Source organism: Pteropus vampyrus, unplaced genomic scaffold (assembly GCF_000151845.1).
Source record: "Pteropus vampyrus isolate Shadow unplaced genomic scaffold, Pvam_2.0 Scaffold541, whole genome shotgun sequence".
In the NCBI taxonomy this organism is placed as follows: domain Eukaryota; kingdom Metazoa; phylum Chordata; class Mammalia; order Chiroptera; family Pteropodidae; genus Pteropus; species Pteropus vampyrus.
Window position 1 is genome coordinate 311844 of NW_011889322.1, and position 18502 is coordinate 330345.

At 41.6% G+C, this 18502-nt stretch overlaps 2 protein-coding genes across 6 annotated transcripts in view; one reads left to right on the plus strand and one right to left on the minus strand.

Annotated features, from left to right (window-relative positions):
* Positions 1 to 10588, plus strand: part of TBC1D8 (TBC1 domain family member 8) — a 96319-nt gene extending 85731 nt beyond the window's left edge. For 3 of the 4 annotated variants that reach the window (XM_011383727.2, XM_011383728.2, XM_011383730.2), the window contains 5 exons: positions 742 to 982; positions 1519 to 1584; positions 7732 to 7821; positions 8231 to 8328; positions 9604 to 10588. In XM_011383727.2, coding sequence (XP_011382029.1) covers positions 742 to 982; positions 1519 to 1584; positions 7732 to 7821; positions 8231 to 8328; positions 9604 to 10131 — 1023 coding nt within the window. In that variant the 3' untranslated portion in view covers positions 10132 to 10588. Of the gene's footprint in view, positions 1 to 741; positions 983 to 1518; positions 1585 to 4621; positions 6120 to 7731; positions 7822 to 8230; positions 8329 to 9603 lie in introns of those variants that run through there. The other variant, XM_023525220.1, reaches the window with a different exon arrangement.
* A 757-nt stretch (positions 10589 to 11345) lies between these two features.
* On the minus strand, positions 11346 to 17457 carry RPL31 (ribosomal protein L31). Of its 2 annotated transcripts, none has more exons than XM_011383732.2 (5): positions 17305 to 17457; positions 16795 to 16901; positions 13221 to 13346; positions 11828 to 11940; positions 11346 to 11499 (listed from the first exon to the last, which is right to left on the minus strand). In XM_011383732.2, exons 2-5 carry the CDS (start codon positions 16899 to 16901, stop codon positions 11468 to 11470), a joined length of 378 nt encoding a protein of 125 aa, XP_011382034.1. In that variant the 5' UTR covers positions 17305 to 17457; the 3' UTR covers positions 11346 to 11467. The 2 variants fall into 2 exon arrangements, with proteins under 2 accessions (XP_011382034.1, XP_011382033.1); XM_011383731.2 differs by having other exon boundaries at positions 17227 to 17365.
* Positions 17458 to 18502: the final 1045 nt, after the last annotated feature.

An 18502-nucleotide genomic window follows, 5' to 3' on the forward strand; every position in this document is an offset into this window, starting at 1 on the left:
TTTTATTTGAATTGTTAATATATTGTTAATAATTGTCCATATGATTCAAAATTCAGAATGTATATAAAAGTATGCAGTAATAAGACTTGCTTCCATGTCTGGATCTCTACTCCCACTTCCCTTACTCACAGTGTTGCTAGTTTCTTTTGTATATATAGATCTGCCTAGTACTTTTTGATTTTGAAATAATGCAATTATGAGAAAACATCAGATTAAAAATTGTATATCCACCTAGGAAGACCAGGTGCTGTAGGTGTAAAAAAAAATAAATGAAAATTTTTAAAAAATTAAAAAATAGGGGATTGTAAGTTGACAAAGTCCTTGCAATCTGTGAGGTCAACCAAGGGTTGCCTCACCTAAAAAATTTAAAAAATAAAAAAAAATAAATAAATAAAAATAAAAGAAAAAATTGTATAACTTCTATAATTAAAACTATGGCAGCCGAATTATGTATTTAAAAGAGTTAAAATGGTAAATTTTGTTATGTATATTTGCTACAATAAAAAAACCTTAAAAAATGTCAAAATGACATTCACGTGGGCAAGGACTACAGAGTGACAACTTTTACATCTGGTTAGGGGGGTGAGATTGCAATTTAATTTTTTTCCATTTGCTCTATAATGTTGCTTATTCATTACACAATAATTTTACAAGGCAAAGTAAGTCGTGAGAGAAGGACTTGTTAGCCTTGGCTTAAGTGTGCTGCCATCTCTCACAGATTGCTCTCTCCTTCATCTTAAGAGAGAACACATGCTGAGCTGTTACTGGGAGCAGCCCAGGCCCGTGGCCCCTCGCCATGACCCCAGCAGGCCCTACACAGAGCAGTACCGCATAGATGCCCAGCAGTTTGCACACCTGTTCCAGCTTGTCTCACCATGGACCTGCGGGGCCCACACGGAGATCCTCGCTGGAAGGACGTTCAGGCTTCTGGATGACAACATGGACCATCTTATTGAATTCAAGGCATTTGTGAGCTGTCTCGGTATGACTCTGTGGGTCTTTATTGCAGCGAGTTGATTTTGGGGTGTGAATGTATGAATATAAGACAAAGTGGATTGTGGAACAGGGAGAGCCACACAGCGAAGTGCATTTGTGACTGGCATGACATGATTTTTATGATTTGAAAAATCACTCTGCAGGCTCCTCTCATGACTGTTTTTATGCTTCGAGGGGTGGAAGAGGGGCCCAGGCTCTCAACATACAAGGTCACTTGTTCTCTTTGGTGCCCAGGATGTGGTGGTGGTCTGTTAAGGAGCCACGTTTTGAACACTTGCACATGAAATTAAAATTTTTCAGAAAGTATGAGGCCAAAATTTGTAAGGTTATTTTGTAGCTCAACAGTCAGCAATCGCCACCTTCCACTTTTCCATTTCAAACACAGTGTGTGTCTGGGGCAGAGAAGTGTAGAGTCAATAAGTGTTGACTTTACTAATCTCTCTCCAGTGAGTTTGTGTCATGACAAGTGTACTATAGCCATCTGCACCTACTCAATCTTTTTTTTTTTTTTTTTTTTGGCAGATACTATGTATAATGGAGAAATGAGTGAGAAAATTAAATTGTTATATAGGCTTCATATCCCTCCAGGTAAGAAATTCCAAGAGGAAAAATTAGGTCATTCCACCATGACATGAATCAGCTTTGTGCACAACAATGCAGTTCTTTTTAAATTTCATTTAGACTCAAGGCAACAGACATTTCTAGTTTGGGCTCCTGATGACAAATTTTAAGTGCTGTATTGTATGGCCTACAGCAGAGATGTCCAAACTTGAGTGTGTGCCAGAATCACCTAGAGGACTCGTTAACTTGCAGGTTGCTGGGCCTGCCTCAGTTTGACTTACCATGTCTGAGGACCACACCTTGCAAACTGCTGGCTCATGGAATGTGTGGGGAAGCCAGGCTCTCATGGCCTTAATGGATGGCCATTTCACCTTGCTATTTTTGAAGGACCATTTCTTTTTCCCAGCATATAAGGCCATGCTTCCTTCAAATTTAAGCAGTGGTAACCAGGGACAGGGAAGCAGCTTGAGAACCTCTGGGATCAGACTTGGTGTTAACCTTGGACCTCTGACACAGATAGAGGTGGGTTCGGAATTCCAGAGGGTCTCTGGACCTCATTGCCATTGTTCTGGTGCTGGATGGGGACTCTGACAGAACTACCCAACGCAGACGCCTGGGAGGCTGGTGGGCTGTGAGATTTCCCAGGCCACAAAATCCTAGTGGCTTTTACAACTAATACCTGTATAAAAGTTGGACCTGCATATGGACATTATTTGTGGATTTCTGGGTACACTTCCTGAAGTCAGCCACTGCTGAACTGGCGCATAGTACAGTGTGCACTTTCTTTCCAGGAAGCATTCTGCAGCAGCTACACCTCCACCCTCTCACAGATTCTTTATTACTTTAGTGCAAACTGTTTAGCATCGGTGAAGTTCTTTGGCTTTTATGCCAATATAAGTTAAGTTTTGTTTTATATTCAATTTGCCTTTGCACAGATGTTTTCCTACTAACATAGAATACGTAAATAATTATTTATTATCATTATCATTTTTTTCCATAATAATTGTTTCTGGTGTTGCTAAAGAGAGAACACCAGTGATTTTATTCAATTTTATCTTGATTTTTAAATTTTATTTTGGGGTAATTTTAGACTTATAGAAAAGTTATATAGTATATATTATTCTTGATGTATTTTTAAATTCATTACTGCTTTTTGATATTATTTGAGATTGATATTTTTAATCTAACTTTATATTGAATTATTTCTAAATTATAAGTTTATTTCTAAAACGCATTTTAATTAGTTCATTAAAGGCATTTGTAGACCTTCATGGCTTCAGAAAACCAGTTTTTCAAAACTTTTGAACATATGTGATTGTAATATTTATATTGCATGAACTGAATTTAAATTGTTTAAGAAATTAAGATTTGCTATTTTGCTCACTTATGTTTAACATTTGAATTTTTGATGCAGTTAAAAGAATGCAGACCCTAAAACCTCTATTTAAACATATAATTTGCCAAGGCCATAAAGGTCCAAAATACATTTAGATACTTTTAATTTAAACATTTAAATAGACTTAATTTAAACAAATATTTACTTTCCACCATAAAAATTTTTTGGTTAAAGGTGGGACAAACACACTAGTCATAAAAAAAGTTTAACTCTTATTTCCTGATGGAAGGCGGGGTACCCAATAAGGTACATCACACCTGGCCTCAAACTCCCACATTATGCAGAGGGCCCTGGAAGAGGTGCAGGGCTTTTGTGAGCTTGCCTGCAAAGGTATCTGATACAATTCAGGAATCAAAGAGGCACTAGGCTCAGGGCTTCACAGTTCCAGAAGAGCTCACTTTATTGGCTCCATGGTGACTGCAACACTGTTTAGCAAAAGAAATAAATATTCCAGATGATTTGATACTGTATCAGGTGACATAGGGATGAAGAGTAGTCCAGATTATTAAATCAGGAGTTTTTATTGCAGATTGATAGATCTGCAAATACTGGTCATTTTACTCAGTTAATTGGACTTCCAGGTGACAGTTTCCTGGAAGAACATTAGATTCATTAGAAAGAAGCATCAAAACAAGCTACTGAGAATGATACACTGGCAATGGTAAACGGATACAAATGAGCAAGCCACTGGAGGCCTTCTGTAAAATGGCATATATGCTGAGAGCAGAGTTGACATCACAAGTTCCTGCTGGGGACTCTGAGATTGAGGGACATTGTTATATTGGCAGGGTAACCCTCCAAAAAGTTTCCCTGCTGGTCTGCATCCACATTAAAATGTCGAATCTAATAAAAATTTGACCTGCTCCAGTCTTTGTGTTCAGCTTTATGGGAAGAAGTAGAGAGTTCTGAGGTCTCGTTTGTACCAAAGTGTGTTTGCTGTCCAAAGGAAGAGTTTTGTCGAGAAGCTGAGTTAAAAGAAATCGTAATAATTCCAATTTGCAATTTGGCTAAAGCTAGTTATTTTAAAAGGCTTAAAATATTGAAAACTTGAATGAACTTAATTGGAAACTGAAAGAGCCCATGAAAATATATTAACATGTACCGATAGTATGGATTCAAAGGAAAATTTCCACTTAGAAAAGAATGAGGTTACAAATGCTTCATTAGTGATGTTTAGTGTAATTTGAATCCTGAAACATAATTGTAGGCTAATACAACAATATCTGTATGAATGGGGAAAAGCTTTATTTTGAAATACTTGATATGAAAAAAAACCTCAATGTTACATTTGTCAGTCAGGGAGAAGCTATTTGATATGCATAGTGACTACGCAAGAAGTAAAATTGAAAACATTTGAACCATTCAGATTCTCGGTAAGGACAAAAAAGGAGTTTCCATCAAGTAGAGAAAAATGCCACTTGTTTTGACCTTGTGATGGTGACAGTCTGTTGAAGAGGTCATTCTTTAATAGCCCTAATCAGAAATTATATGTAGCCATTTCAATATTAGTATGAAAACTAGTATTAAAAAGTCCTGAGTGCACTAAGATTTCAGTACCACTTGATCATTTTATTCACAAAATCTATTTTGTTCCATTGCCCATTGTAAAAGAACGTACTTTTGAAGTTTAAGTTCATTTACTTGGATCCATTTTCTAAACCTATGCAGTACACTTGGAAAAATACAAGAGCTTTGCATGGCATTGCTTTGTGAAGAGTACCTGCAGATAAGTACTGATAGAGTATTCACTGTGGATGAAAACATTAGCAGTGTCACCAAATAGGATTATTGTGTTTGAAATGAATGTCAATAGGACCGAAGATATATTTGATATGACGACATTTGCCTAAGAGAAAAGTTGGACACTCAGATTACAGCCAGGTATTCGTTCTTCACTTTTTGGTTGGTCTTCTCTTATGGTTATATCAAGAAACGATACTGAAGATAAACTCCAAAATGTCCCACTTTTGGGAATGTGCCAGTATGTGAAAATATTTACTGGAATCCAGGAAAACTGAAGGATTGCTACACCACTCTAAGGACCAAATTATTCATGAGAATGGCCCAATGACGGACATGAGGAAGGCCCACAAGTGAAATGGAAACCGAAGAGCTAAATGATGATTCCAGCCAGGAGCAAGGACTTGCCTTAGACAGTAGAAACTGAAGATTCGTTGCAGAAGATAATGATTTTGAAAATGGATGATGTACCGAGGAAGGTTGCCAAGGTCAGCTTCTCACACGACACCAGCAATGAGTGTACATCCAAGTCTAACAGCTTTGGCAATACCGACATCAACCGCATCAGAACTGACACCAAGCACACCGGGTGTGGTGACAGCTTAAGCTAGAGGAGATCTGCTCTTTGGATTGGGATCCAGAGTTGAAAATACCACCTGAAGATTTTGAAAAATATGAAAAGTGTAGCCTACAAACCTCAAACTTTTGTAAAATTAAAGTTTGCATTGAACTTTTTTTTAAGAGAAAAGTGAGGTGCTGAAGATCCCCAATATTATTCAAATTGTCAGGGAGCCACTAAGAAATTGGGTTTACAATCCCAGCATTTAGTTATTACACCTCGAGTGGCTTTTTTTATAGTAGATGTCTGAGACACAAGTTGGATACTCCAGCTGACTTTCCTATCAATGACGGATAGATCGGAAATCCTAATTAATCCAAATGCAAGTCCTATAATTTGATTGCCTTTCCCAACCACTACAGAGGTGTAAGAGGAGGGTACTACATTGCCTTTGCAAGAAAATATGATGGGCAATGGTATTTTGATGACTGCAGTATCTCAACTATACCTGAAGGCCACATTGTTTTGAAAGCAGTATACATACTCTTCCAGAGACAGGAAGTTTCAGGTAACAGAATGTAAATCACTCATCCCATTTTAACTTGAAGTGAGACACAATGAAACTTGTATTTGGAGAGACACAATGACTACTTTAATAGAAATGTCTCTTTATCTATTTGTAGTCTTGAATTATGAGTTATACATATATTGGAATACAAAAATAAGGTTACATTTATATGTTAAAATACTTAAAAAAGCTGAAAGTACATTTACAGACCGTATAAAAAACTCGGTGTTTACTATTTTCCCTAATGCATTGTATCTTCTATTCCTGACCATAGAGAGATGTTTTTCAGTGAGCTCCTAGCTGCCTCGTGTCCCCGTGTCCAGTCTGGGTAGTGGTTTCCGTGTGTGCCTAGAAAGAGGTTGGGAAGCACTGTTCTGTGGTTGGTTGGCCTGTCTGGTTGTCACTATTGGTACTTTTTCTGCCTCCTTTCTGGATACTCACTTACCTCTTGAATTAATTGTTCTACTCTGTGCCCCCATGACACTTGTGTATTAGTTTTCTGTTAGAGCATTTTGTTAGAGTGACTTGTGGACATGTTTCTCCTGTTTGATGTACCAAGCTCTTTAAGGATAGGGAGGGACCCAGTATGTTCTTGACAACTCAGTGGCTATGACCTGAGAAATCCTCCATCATGACTGCTCTAAGCACCATCCAGGGTTTGTAATTTTCCTCCTATTCCGTTTCTGAGTAGGTTCTCCCATGTGCCACTGCATATACTTTGTTTTAGGCGAATTTCGGAGCGGGGCTCAGTATCTCTGTTATAGTAAAAATCAGAAGGAAAAAAACCCCAAAAACCCCCACCCGCCAAAATCCAGAAACCTACCTTCCAAGGAAGGAGGGTAGCTTATCAAGGCTTTGGTACCATCTTTTAGATATTTGTTCAATAACACTGAATTTTGCCTTTGATTTATTCGCAGTGAATAGCTTACTAGAGAAAGCTCAACCTTTTTAAAATATGAGGATCCTGTGTAAATGTTTTAACAGCTTTATTGATCTACAGTTTACATACCACGCAGTTCATTTAAGGTGTACGGTCGAATAACTTTTAGTATATTTAGTTTTATAGCTTTCATCACAATTTAGAACACTTTCATCACCCACCAAAGCAAGCCCATACCTTTTAGCTATTGCTCAGTCCATCCATTTCCCTGCTTTGTCTAGATTTGCCTAGTCTGGACATTTCATATAAATGTAGTCATGCAACATGCATGCGATTTTGTGTCTGGCTGCTTTCACTTAACGTTTTCAAGGGCCATCCATGGTGTAGCATGTATCGGTGTTTCATTCTTTCATGGCCGGATTTGGTACCCCAGTTGGTGGGCATGCTGAACTCATGCTCACCATTGATGAACACCTACCTGAGTCTGTTCCCACCTTTTGGCCCTTAGAAACAATGTTGTCACAAACGTGTATACAAGTTTTTGAGTGGACATATCTCATTTCCCTTTGGTATATCTACTGGAATTTCTGGGTTGAATGGTAATTCACATTTAACTCTGAGGGAACTGCCAAACTTTATATTTCCATGAGTAGTCTATCAGGGTTCCAATATAATTGTTTTTGTGCATTTCAGGAAAACTTGTAATGATAAAATGCTTTGGGTTTTTTTTTTTTTTTTTCAATTTTGTTAGAAATTCTGTAATATAGCAGTAGGTGTTCATTGGAACTTTTCAAATGGGATTTACTACATACGCCTCCCAGGTCAGTACCTGCCATGCAAGCCCTGCGCATGTCATCAATCACAGCAGTACGTATACGTTCAGGAAAGGCACTGACTGGTGCAGGATGCTTCATTTATTCCGTGTACCCAGTGCCTGCAAAGGCAGGAGTCTACAAGTTGGGGGCTGCTGGCTTGGCCTTTAGTTCTTAAAGAGATACAATAATTTGTTCAATTTTTTTTTTTTTTTTAAGCACTCACTGAAAATGACCAAGACAGCCAGTCACCATTAAAGAATCCTCTGTTGTCGACGTCAAGACCCCTGGTTTTTGGGAAACCAAATGGCATGTATCTCTTTTCATTGTTCCCTTCCACCAGGTGTGTCATGGTGACTGTCAAGAGCCAAGACTCACCTGCTCCCTCCCTGGAGAATTAACACTGCTTTCACAGGCCAGAAACCTTCCTGAGCCGCAGTGCACTGGGTGACAGCCCCTCAACCCTACCGACCCTACCACATTTACTGTCTTGCTTAATGTTTCAGGGAAGGGTTCTCTCCTAGCAAGAGGTCACCCAGCTGCCACACTCCATTTCTGGTCAGCTGTAAACAAACTCCCTCTTATGTCATCTGTGCCCCTTTGTATATGGATTTTCTTGGTGGAATTCCTCATCCCCTCACCACTCACTTCTACACACACATACATGTTTAACTTTCATGGACTTTATGTAGATTAAAATATGTTTCCTTTGTCTCAGGTGATGCAACCGATTATCAGAAACAGCTGAAGCAGATGATTAAAGATTTAGCCAAAGAAAAAGATAAATCTGAGACTGAGTTGCCCAAAATGAGCCAGGTATGGACTTTATTCTGTGTAGAAAGTTAACTATTTTGCCAAATGATTTGTTCAGAAGCTTGATGGTTAAGCTGAGACCCCTTTACCTCTACAGCCATTATCAACGGATCTTGTAACTTCTAGCCAAAAATTGTGATTAAATGGGAAATATTTAAGAGGCTGCCACACACTTCATGTCTTTGAAGTTTTTATATCAAATGCATCTATACCCAGGTTATGGTTTATTCCCTAGAATGATAGCAGCATTTGGGGGCACTGGGAATAGTATTCTTCCTTTAAAAATTACCCTTTAGTTTCTTGAAAAACTAAAGTGACTACGTAATATACAGTATTGACATGTCTCTAAAGTCTATGCTGTCCCCAGGAGTTGTCCAATTCAAGTGCCATGATGATAGTGGGTCATTTTTATTTGAAAAGGGTTCCTCCACAATGTTTAGGAAATGTAGGCTGCAAGTTGAAACTGTTCCTTTATTATATGATCTAAATATTTTGATAGGTACTGAGCCTTCAAGAGTCAAATTTAGCAGTGTTTCTTTTTGTGACCACAAAACATCTTGTGGGATTTCCGATTTCCCAGCCTGTTCGAGAAGTGCTCCTGCTCTTATCTTCATTGTACTCTCTGAATATAGTTAATCTCATCTAGTTAATCTCATCACTCAGAGCTTTTCTTTTTTAACTATAAAAAGTTGGCTGCAGCAATACCTTGCTTTCATTTACTTCAAAGTAATCATGGATATTTCTCCCAAATGATTAAATGAGTAGTTCTCTAGGTATTCCGAGAGTAACTGTATAGCTAGCTAAACCCACAGGAAGCATCTCAAGTCAGTCTCACCTTAGATGGGAGCAATTTGAGAAAGCATGACATTGTCATTGTATATTTCACAGCCTTTAGTTGCTGCATGCTGTTCCACCAGATGAACAAGCCCCAATTTTAGTCATAATAGAGCTGTTTTCAACTTTTTTCCTATTATAACCCTTAGCTTAAACATCCCTATAAACAAATCTGCAGTTTGTGGGTGCATTTCTACACGTTGATCTGCTGGGTTAAAGGGTACGTACATCCTTCAGCTTTAAGAGTTGCTATACAGACAAATCTCTTTTAAGTGTACTGAAATTCCCTAGAATCAAAGGGCAGCGACTACCTGCTTCAAAAAGTACTATGCAGTTTCCTCTAAGAAAACTTGGAGAAAGTATAAAGTATACTAAGTATAAAATTTTAAAAAATGCATTATACCACCATCTTGGTTATGCCGCTATGTGCTCTTTTCATTCCAGAGGGAATTTATCCAGTTCTGTAAGACGTTGTACAGCATGTTCCACGAAGACCCAGAAGAAAACGACTTGTACCAGGCCATTGCCACGGTGACCACTCTGCTGCTACAGATTGGGGAAGTAGGACAGCACAGCAGCAGCAGTTCAGGAAGCTGCTTCCAGGAGTGGGGGGAGGAGCTGCAGGCCTTGGAGCCCTCTCCAGAGCAGGACTCGGTTTTTGCAGACAGTGACACTGGGCCAACACCCCAGGACTCCATGGCATGTCCTGAACAGGCAGAAGGGAACTGGACTGTCTCCCTTGAGCATATTTTAGCTTCACTTCTGACTGAAGAGTCATTAGTAAACTTTTTTGAAAAGCCACTGGACATTAAATCCAAACTTGAAAATGCCAAAATCAACCAGTACAGTCTCAAAACTTTTGAAATGAGTGGCCAGTCGCACCCTGAACTCAAGGAAGATAGCAGTTTGCTGACGAGACGAGCCTGCCATACCAAAGTACAGACCACAGTGTCAGGGGCTGTCAGCCCGTAAGTGTGTGTCACACGCTGGGCATCCAGGTATGCACCCCAATAGCCCTAGCTGGGGCTGGGGGACTGAGGCAATCCTCAAACATTTCTATTTATTTGTTAAGAGAATTATGAGTTTTACTTTTATCAGATTTGCTGAAATGGGCACTTCTACTGTGATTTTGTTCTCAGATGAACACAAGAGTCCAGTGTATCATGCTAACTCAAATAATACCCAAGTTCTCATTTTTCACTTGGTTACTGGGTGGTCAAAATCAAGTTCACTTTCAAGATCTAAGAGCACTATCTGTGCAATCGTTATTTGGTTTTGTTTGTTTGTTTGCACTAATTTTGTTTCAATGCTGGTAATTGAAACCATTTTAATATTTTTGGTTATATTCACTTTGTCCTTCCAAAAATGTGTACAAACCATGCTTTCAACGTTAGCCTCCAAGTTTTTTAATAAGAAATTTTTGTACTGACTTTGGTCCTTGTTTATACCTTTTACTTACATGCATGTTTAAGGTCTAGATGGTGCCAGTGAACAGATAGGCTGGAGCTGTCCCCTCCCCTTCAAATATTGTGGTCCTCAACCCTACTGCCAGTGGCTGTCCACTGCCAGCACCAACAAGGCTTCAGAAATGACCTCTTTACAGTGGCGTAAAACTAATGTAATCCTTGCAGCGCCTTCCTTTCAGGCTGAATTCAGATTTGGATGTATAAGCAGCTTTACCTCTGAGCTTTAGCGCCATGTAAACTAGCACTAAAAATTCTTCATGGGGCCATTACTAGTAGGTGAGCTAAAATATTAACTGTACATATAAATTAAGCATATCATTAAGCATTTACACCATCAAAAATCTATTTTAGATGACAATTATATACCTTTTGAGAGTTACATTCAATACAGATATAGGCAGAAGCTTAAGGACATACTACCAAATATATTTCATGAAATCTAAGATGCTGTCAATTGCCTCATTTTGGTTTAAAATGAAAAGTAGCCAAGAGCAGCTGAGTTCTACATGGCAGTTTCTGGAAAAATGTTTATCTTAGAATTAACGAAACATGCAGGTAACAAAAACTAACCTATGTATCTCCACTTTCCCAGCTACCTAAGCAGTTATTCTAAAGTGAGGCTACATACACTTCAAAATCACTTAAAACTGCTTGGGCCCTGTCCAAATATTCAGAAACTCGAGAGGCTGGGGACAAAGGACACAGGCATAGTACTTAGGAAAAGCTTTCCAAGTGATTCTATAATTGGGAACTACTTTAAGATACACAGTTATTACACTGCAACCAGAAACAGGAAACCAAACCTCAAAGGCAGTTTTGTATCTTTATTCGACAATCAGCAGTTAGTTCTCATCCACATTAACTGTCTGTAGATCTGCAAAAGAAGTGACAGCCAGTCACCTTCCATACCCACACATCTCATTTTACACTTTAACTTTCAAAAACCCTTTTCTTGAAGGGTTTAGGCAAGTAATAATATTCACTGTGACCTTTTTACAACCCAGATATGAACCCAGTTTGTGTCCTTTGAAAGCATTTTCTCATACCATGACAATAATGGTTGACTCATCAAGTCTGTTACTCAGATCCCTAGTGGGATGCCAAACACAAGCGCACAGCATTTGTTGGACAGATAAATTCATGTTATAAAAGAACTAAAGATGTTCTTCTAAACAGCTTTGCAGAATGGAGTAAAAACTTACTTTTGAAAGTGGTGACAGGCACATAGGTAACTAATGTATAGAGCTTGTTAGGTGAATCTTCATCTTCGTTACGTTTTCTGGACAACCGCACCCGGATACGGTATGGGACATTCCTTATAAATATAAACGTGTTGCTAAAGTCAGTTCATCCTCACAAAAATAGCCACCAGCTTACAGGCTGTCCTTACTTCCAAAACATGCTTCTAATGCTCCATCCATTGTTCTAATCTAACCAAGCAGCCATCACAGGTCTAGTTCCCTGGAAAATAAACTCACCCACAGGTAGACATAAAATGCTGTCATCTCAGGATGGATACCTGTCTTAGTAGGTAGCCACCACTGACATTCAATCTATGCAAAACTGTGGCTATGGGCTTCATCTGTTAAATTTCAATTTGGAGAAATACTGAAGGCTCTGTAGGCTTAATGGAACAGGTTAAGACCAGGTGTCTACCTGTGGGTTTCAGTTCCCTACCTGTCCGCTCACCCAACCTCACAGCAGCACCACAGTGGACTGTATCTCCTTTTATGGGTCTGAGGACCTGAAGCGTCCCGAACCTCAAGACCGTTCCTGGCTCCTACGACACCACTTCAACTTTATCTCCAAGGAGCTGTGTTGGCTGCTCCTTTTTTAGACACATCTCTACCGTAACTCTAAATGCCAGCCCACTACAGGGCTGAATCTCAGAGCCCTCTACCATCTCACCCACCCCAACATTGAAATACCACCCAGATGCTGCACCTTGCCCTGATCCAGTCTCTCAATGCCACTCCCCTTCGCACTCCTATGCACTCCTACTCTGGCACCTGACACTGTCCTCCACAGCAAAAACCACCCTCCTGCTGAGGTGCAGGGTTTCTAAACCTCCGCACTCCCGACATCTTGTCTGGACAGCCCCTGCAGGGATGCTTAGCAGAATCCTGGCCAGTAACACTCCCTGTGGTGATAACCAAAAACGTGCCAGGGGGAGTGGGGCCAAAGTTGCCTATGGCTGAAAACCAGTACCCCAAAAGTTTCTACAGATAAATCCCAACTCTTCACCATGACCGACATGATGCAATGTGGCTTGTCCCTTGCCTAACTCTATTCTCATTCACTGTTCAAGTCATTTATTTGACCCCATACTCATCAACCGGTTCCCAGATCACACCATGCACACTCTCTGTACAAGGCTCCCACTGGACCCTCACGATGGTGGCTCTGCCATTCAGGTCTCGTTTCAAATACCATGTCAAAAGGCCTCCCTGCATATGCTACCTCACCCTTGAGTTACTGTCACACTATTTTCTTCTCTATGCATTAGCTATTTACAGAACATGTAGACCGCAGAGCGAGATAGGTAAGCTAGTGTCACTTGAAAGGTCTATAATACAACACAGGTAACTTTAGTACCTGATCCCTTTGGCCCAGACGGCCTTGTTGAGCCTGGTATCGATGCGTACATCTGGAGTCCCCATCTCCTTCATGGCGAATTTCCGGATCTCTTTGAGTGCCCGAGGAGCACGCTTCTTGAAACCCCTGAGATTCAAAAGTAAGTAAATAAATTACGGAAGCACAAAATTAAATGAAAATGACCTGTTTTCACAAAAGACATCTAAACTGAACTCGAACAAGGCAGAAACAATTCTTTTCTTCCACTGGCATATAATGCCTAGCAACAAACATACTTGAGACAGAGAAGATGCTCAATCCACTTTCAATGAGGTAAGATGAGGGCTCTGCATGTGATCCTTAAATAATGCTAAAATACACATCTGTCAACCCTTTCCTGATAAAACATCCCCAATCTCTAATACCACCTGTGGAGAATATACTCAAAGAATGACATTAGAATATGCTTGAACTTATATCATACAACACTGTATAAATGCAGTAAGCACCCCCAGATCAACGTATAATTCGATTGTCACATCTTAAGACACAGCATGTTTTTGGAGATTACTCATATAAGTCCACAAACTTGGTATGTGCTTGAAGAGTAGGGGCTTGTGATGTAGACTGCCTCTCGTGAAGGACGATGTGGACCACAGTTAATTCTATGGAGCTCTCAGCACATGTCAGGCACTATTCCAATTCTGAGCCAAGCACTATTAATTCTATGGAGCTCTCAGCACATGTCAGGCACTATTCCAATTCTGAGCCAAGCACTATTAGTGCACTGTTTAGAAGGGTGCACACATCCATTTGAATCGCATGCTTTAAATAAAATGTGAAAAAGCAAAACTTTACTATAGGCAGAAATGACTAAATATTTGCCTAAGTGCAGGCCATTCCAAGTGGGGCTGAGAGCGAAGTCTGAAGGGGTGTCCCACCACCCCAACACTGAACGTTGGAGAGGGGCCCTGTCTATTTCACCTCTGCAACCCCATGCACAGTGCCTGGCACATACAGGTGCCCCACACTTGTTAGATGAAGTGAATTTTATGAAACCCAGTAAGTAACAAAGAAAGCATGCTAGAGTGACTTAATTCTGCTCTAAAAACTTCAGTGACTTCCTGACCCACAGAAGACCTGACTCTCCATCCACCCCCACTCCTCGCTTGGCCTCTTCTTACATCTCCCTGCTCCCTCTGTTCTATCTAGCAAGCAAGCTCACATCTCTTAAAGGTGCCAGATATAATAGCAGTAGGTTTAACAGACAAAATCCTCTATTCTTCAGCTTATGTAGGTAGTACTCCTGGAGTACATCAGATGTTGTCAAGTCTAACAAAGAAAAATAAACCAGTGAAAAGAGGGAGCATTAGGGGAAGAGACTGCAGGTTTGAGTAAGATGGCCAACGAGATACTGGAGTCAATATCTGAAGACAATGTAGGCAGCCATTCAGGTATGTGTGAAGCGCATTCAGGCAGAGGGAGAATAAAATAAACATAAAACCAAACAGCTGCCCTGAATCAGTTATGTGCCTGGTATGATTAAGAAAATAAATGGCCAGCTCATATGGAATCATAGCAAGAACTCTGACTTCTAATCTGAATAAAATGGGAAGGCAACATAGGGTTTGAGGACCAACCGGGTAGGTGAGGGAGGGAACCACGAGCAGGGAGCTGCTAACTAGCCATTCAAGTGACAGAGAAGGTGGAGGAGCCAGTGCAATTAGTCCAGATGGTGACTGAAACAGGGAAGGCCACAAGAGAAATGAGAAGGTTAAGGCTGGAGATGGACATCGGGAGTCTGGTTTGGGGCCATGTAAAGTTCAAGATGTCAACATAAACACCTAAGCACAGATGTTAACAGCAGCTGGATATGAAGCCCTAAGGCAGACAGAAAAGAGCATCTGAGGCCTGGGACTCCTCACCATTAAGAGGGTGGTAGCTTGTGAGGAGGAACCAACAAAGTAAAATAAGGCATTTCTGGAGGAGAATGAACAATGAACTGTCGAACTTAGCCACCAGGGAGGCCTTCCCCTGGGGCGTCTGTATCAAATTCACCCACCTGCAATGGCTCACACCTACTTTTCAAACATTCCTTGCTGTGCTGGCCTCTAAAACAACACCCCCTACACTCGGTGACTTCCACTTCCCACTTGGCCATTTTTTCCATTTTTTAAATACTTGCCTAACTTCCAGTACTAAGCAAACTTGGATGGCAGGGTCTTTGGTTCCCCACTGAATCTGCAAACAAAACTGTGCCTAACACACAGGTAGGTGCTTCATGCCCCAGATAACGGGGTGAGGGGGAAGAGGCATGAGTACTCACAAATAGCATTAACGGAAAGGTGGCACTGATTTTTGACCTGGAAACCATCTGAAACTCCAAATAAGACAATGCTCCTTGGCTCACACTCGGCTAGGAGTGCAGAGCTGAAAACGCCAGACTCAATGTGGATGTTGCTGCACATATAAATCTCTCACAAAATTAGTTGTGCTGACACAAGACTGCCCAGTCAAATGCAGGAAATTTTGCTCCAAAGATTGGTGCCCAAATAGACTATTTTGCTATGTAATATAACTATTCAAGATCTGTTTACATTATCAGCAGTAGGCACTCTGTACAAAGAAAAACGCAAGGCTTAGAAGCCAAAAACCAAACCCAAGGAAAAACCAAGCACTAGAATATTCACACCACCAGTATTCTCGTGCATCTCAAATCCACAGCTCCCATGTGTCCCCACCACAAATACTGCCCTAAAACTCCATCTGTAAACTCTTGTTAGAACTCAACCAATAGTAATCAGTACACATCTGTGTAAGTCAAAGAAAAATAATCAATTTAAGCGTTCACATTCTGGGATGGACCTGGCTTTTTTACCAGAGTCTAGAAACTGTTTGCTTTCCTGTAGGGAGCTAAAGCTCCCCAAATTTAAAAGAGTGCATGGATTGTCTCGGGAGGCCTGCTTGCATAAAAAAGAAAAGGCTGGTTCTGCTGAATTTCAGGAAGAAGAAGGTTAAGTATAGCCTAAGGGAGTCTCAAAGGAAGTGTCAATTGCACCTGGATCTTCAGGATGTTACTTTTATGTTATTTTGGAATGCAAAAAGAAACAGATTGTGTTTAAAAGGAGGTTAAGAAATAAACTCGGAGAGGCAGTTGTGAGATCTGCTCTCCCTCCTGCACCCTGTCTGTCTTCTCTTTTTTCTCAGTCCCCGCTCCCCCATTCAGGTACCCGGTTTGACTTGGTCGGCTGGCTTCCGACACTTTCCCTCGCATATATACTTTTCACCCTTTAGCCTGCCCAAGTTTATTTAACTACAAAGCACAGAGTGAAATGATTTTATCACCATGTTTTCACAATTGGCTCTCCCTGGAACCTTATTCTATCTCACGTTTCCAGTCATTAACCTCCCGGCATTAAAACCCCATAAACCTCAAATACGGTCCACTGATTAAATCTGAGCGTTTGAAGAAGAAATGCGTTTAATTTCTAGACCACCTAGCCTTTAAACGACCGAACAGACCTGAGTGACCACCAGACGCGCTGAGTTCGGGAGCCCCCAAAGCAAGGCCCTGGACGACTGCAGGAATACTCACACTCCATGGATGCGCTTGTGAATGTTGATGGTATATTCTCTGGTCACCACCTCGTTGATGGCAGAACGGCCCTTCTTCTTCTCGCTACCCTTCTTTGCGGGAGCCATCTAAATCCAGGCAACATGGAGGATCAGAGCAGAGTGAGACAAGCACAAGCCAAGTCCTCCCTCCCGGGCCTTCCCTCATGCGGCCGCCCTCGGGAAGCTCCCGGGTGCAGAGGGCCCGGCCAGGGCCCCGATTCCCCAGGTCGGGGCAAAGCCAAGCCGGCCATTCCCGGCACAAGAATCCGCTCCCCTCAGGTGCCTCCATCCCGGAAACCCTAGCAGCCCTGGGCTCCTCTAAGCCATTCTCCCTCCCAAGCTACGAGCCCTTAAACGCAGTGCTAATTTCCATCCCTCGGAACGCGCAGCCCCGGGCCAGCTCAGGACAGACCCCGCTGTCTCGGTGAGCGCAATCCCGGAAGAGGATGGAGCCAGATTACTGAAGATCAGACCAAGCGCCCATACTCACAACGCCGGGACCAAGCTGGAAAGGACGAGCACGAGGTATTGTGGGAGAAGAAAAGCAGCGTCATAAGTACAACTTCCGGGTCGCCTGGAGGCGGCAGGAGCGAGAGACGAGGCTATGACGTCAGTACTGCGCGCCTGGGGTAAAGCAAGCGGGTCTCGGGGCGGGGGGCGGGGCCTGGGTGAGCCGCGGCTGCGCGCTCAGGCAGCTCTGTAGAGTTCTCGTCTTTGCTCCGCGTCTCTGTGCCTGTTGTCTAAGTCATAAAGACGGTAAAAAGTGCCCACTGAAAAATAATTCACTGGAGAAGTAAGTCACAGGAAATCAAGATCTAGGCCCCCAGTTGGCCGAGATCAATGTCCGGAAAAGAAGATGCTCTTTTTCCTATTCACTATTTATTGGGCCCACTTCACTGAACCTGTGTGCTGCTGTGTGCTGGCTGTGCTGGCTGGCTAGCATTTCCAGAGACGACCAAGGCCCAGCTGTGGCCTTGGTGGTGCTCAAGCCCAGCACTGCAGACTCCTGAAGAGTGGTTATGTCCTTGACTCTGGAGCCACTCCTGTCGGGCCTGATGAACAAAAAGGGCGACAAAGCAGCCCTGACGAGCTCCGGGGCTACCTGGCAGGCCTGGCAAGCCCAGTGACTGAAAGTAACCACACAGGATGGTCTGATACTTCCTAATTGGGCAGGTCATGGTGAGTAGTCACTTTGCAGGCCTGTGGCTTCCATAGCAAAGATCAATTTTTACCTTAAATGAGCACTGTCCATCATTCCTACATATCTAGGAAAACATTTTTGAAATGTCAAAATAATTTTCCAGGCCCCTCAGAAGCAGACTTACTGGTCACGGAGTATATGGACACTGAAACCCCTTCCTTATGTCTCCCACATACCATCTCTATTCACTATCTAATGTTAACTTTCCCGTACCCACTTGCGTAATATGTGTTTCCCCATTTTGCTTTTTATCCAATCCTAGACATTTCTCTGCTTTGCTTTCTCCCACCTCCTTAATATCCTACCAATGGATTTCATGTAACCTTCCTTATGCTTTCAAAAGCCTTTGGTTGTAAATTTAAAATAAACTGTAAAAGTGCCATTCTCCGGAGCATTTTCCCAATCTTTTGAGATCTTGTGTCCAGGCACATCTTCAGACTTGGCTCAAATAAATTCTTACAGAGCTTTCTACAGGTCTAGAGTTCTT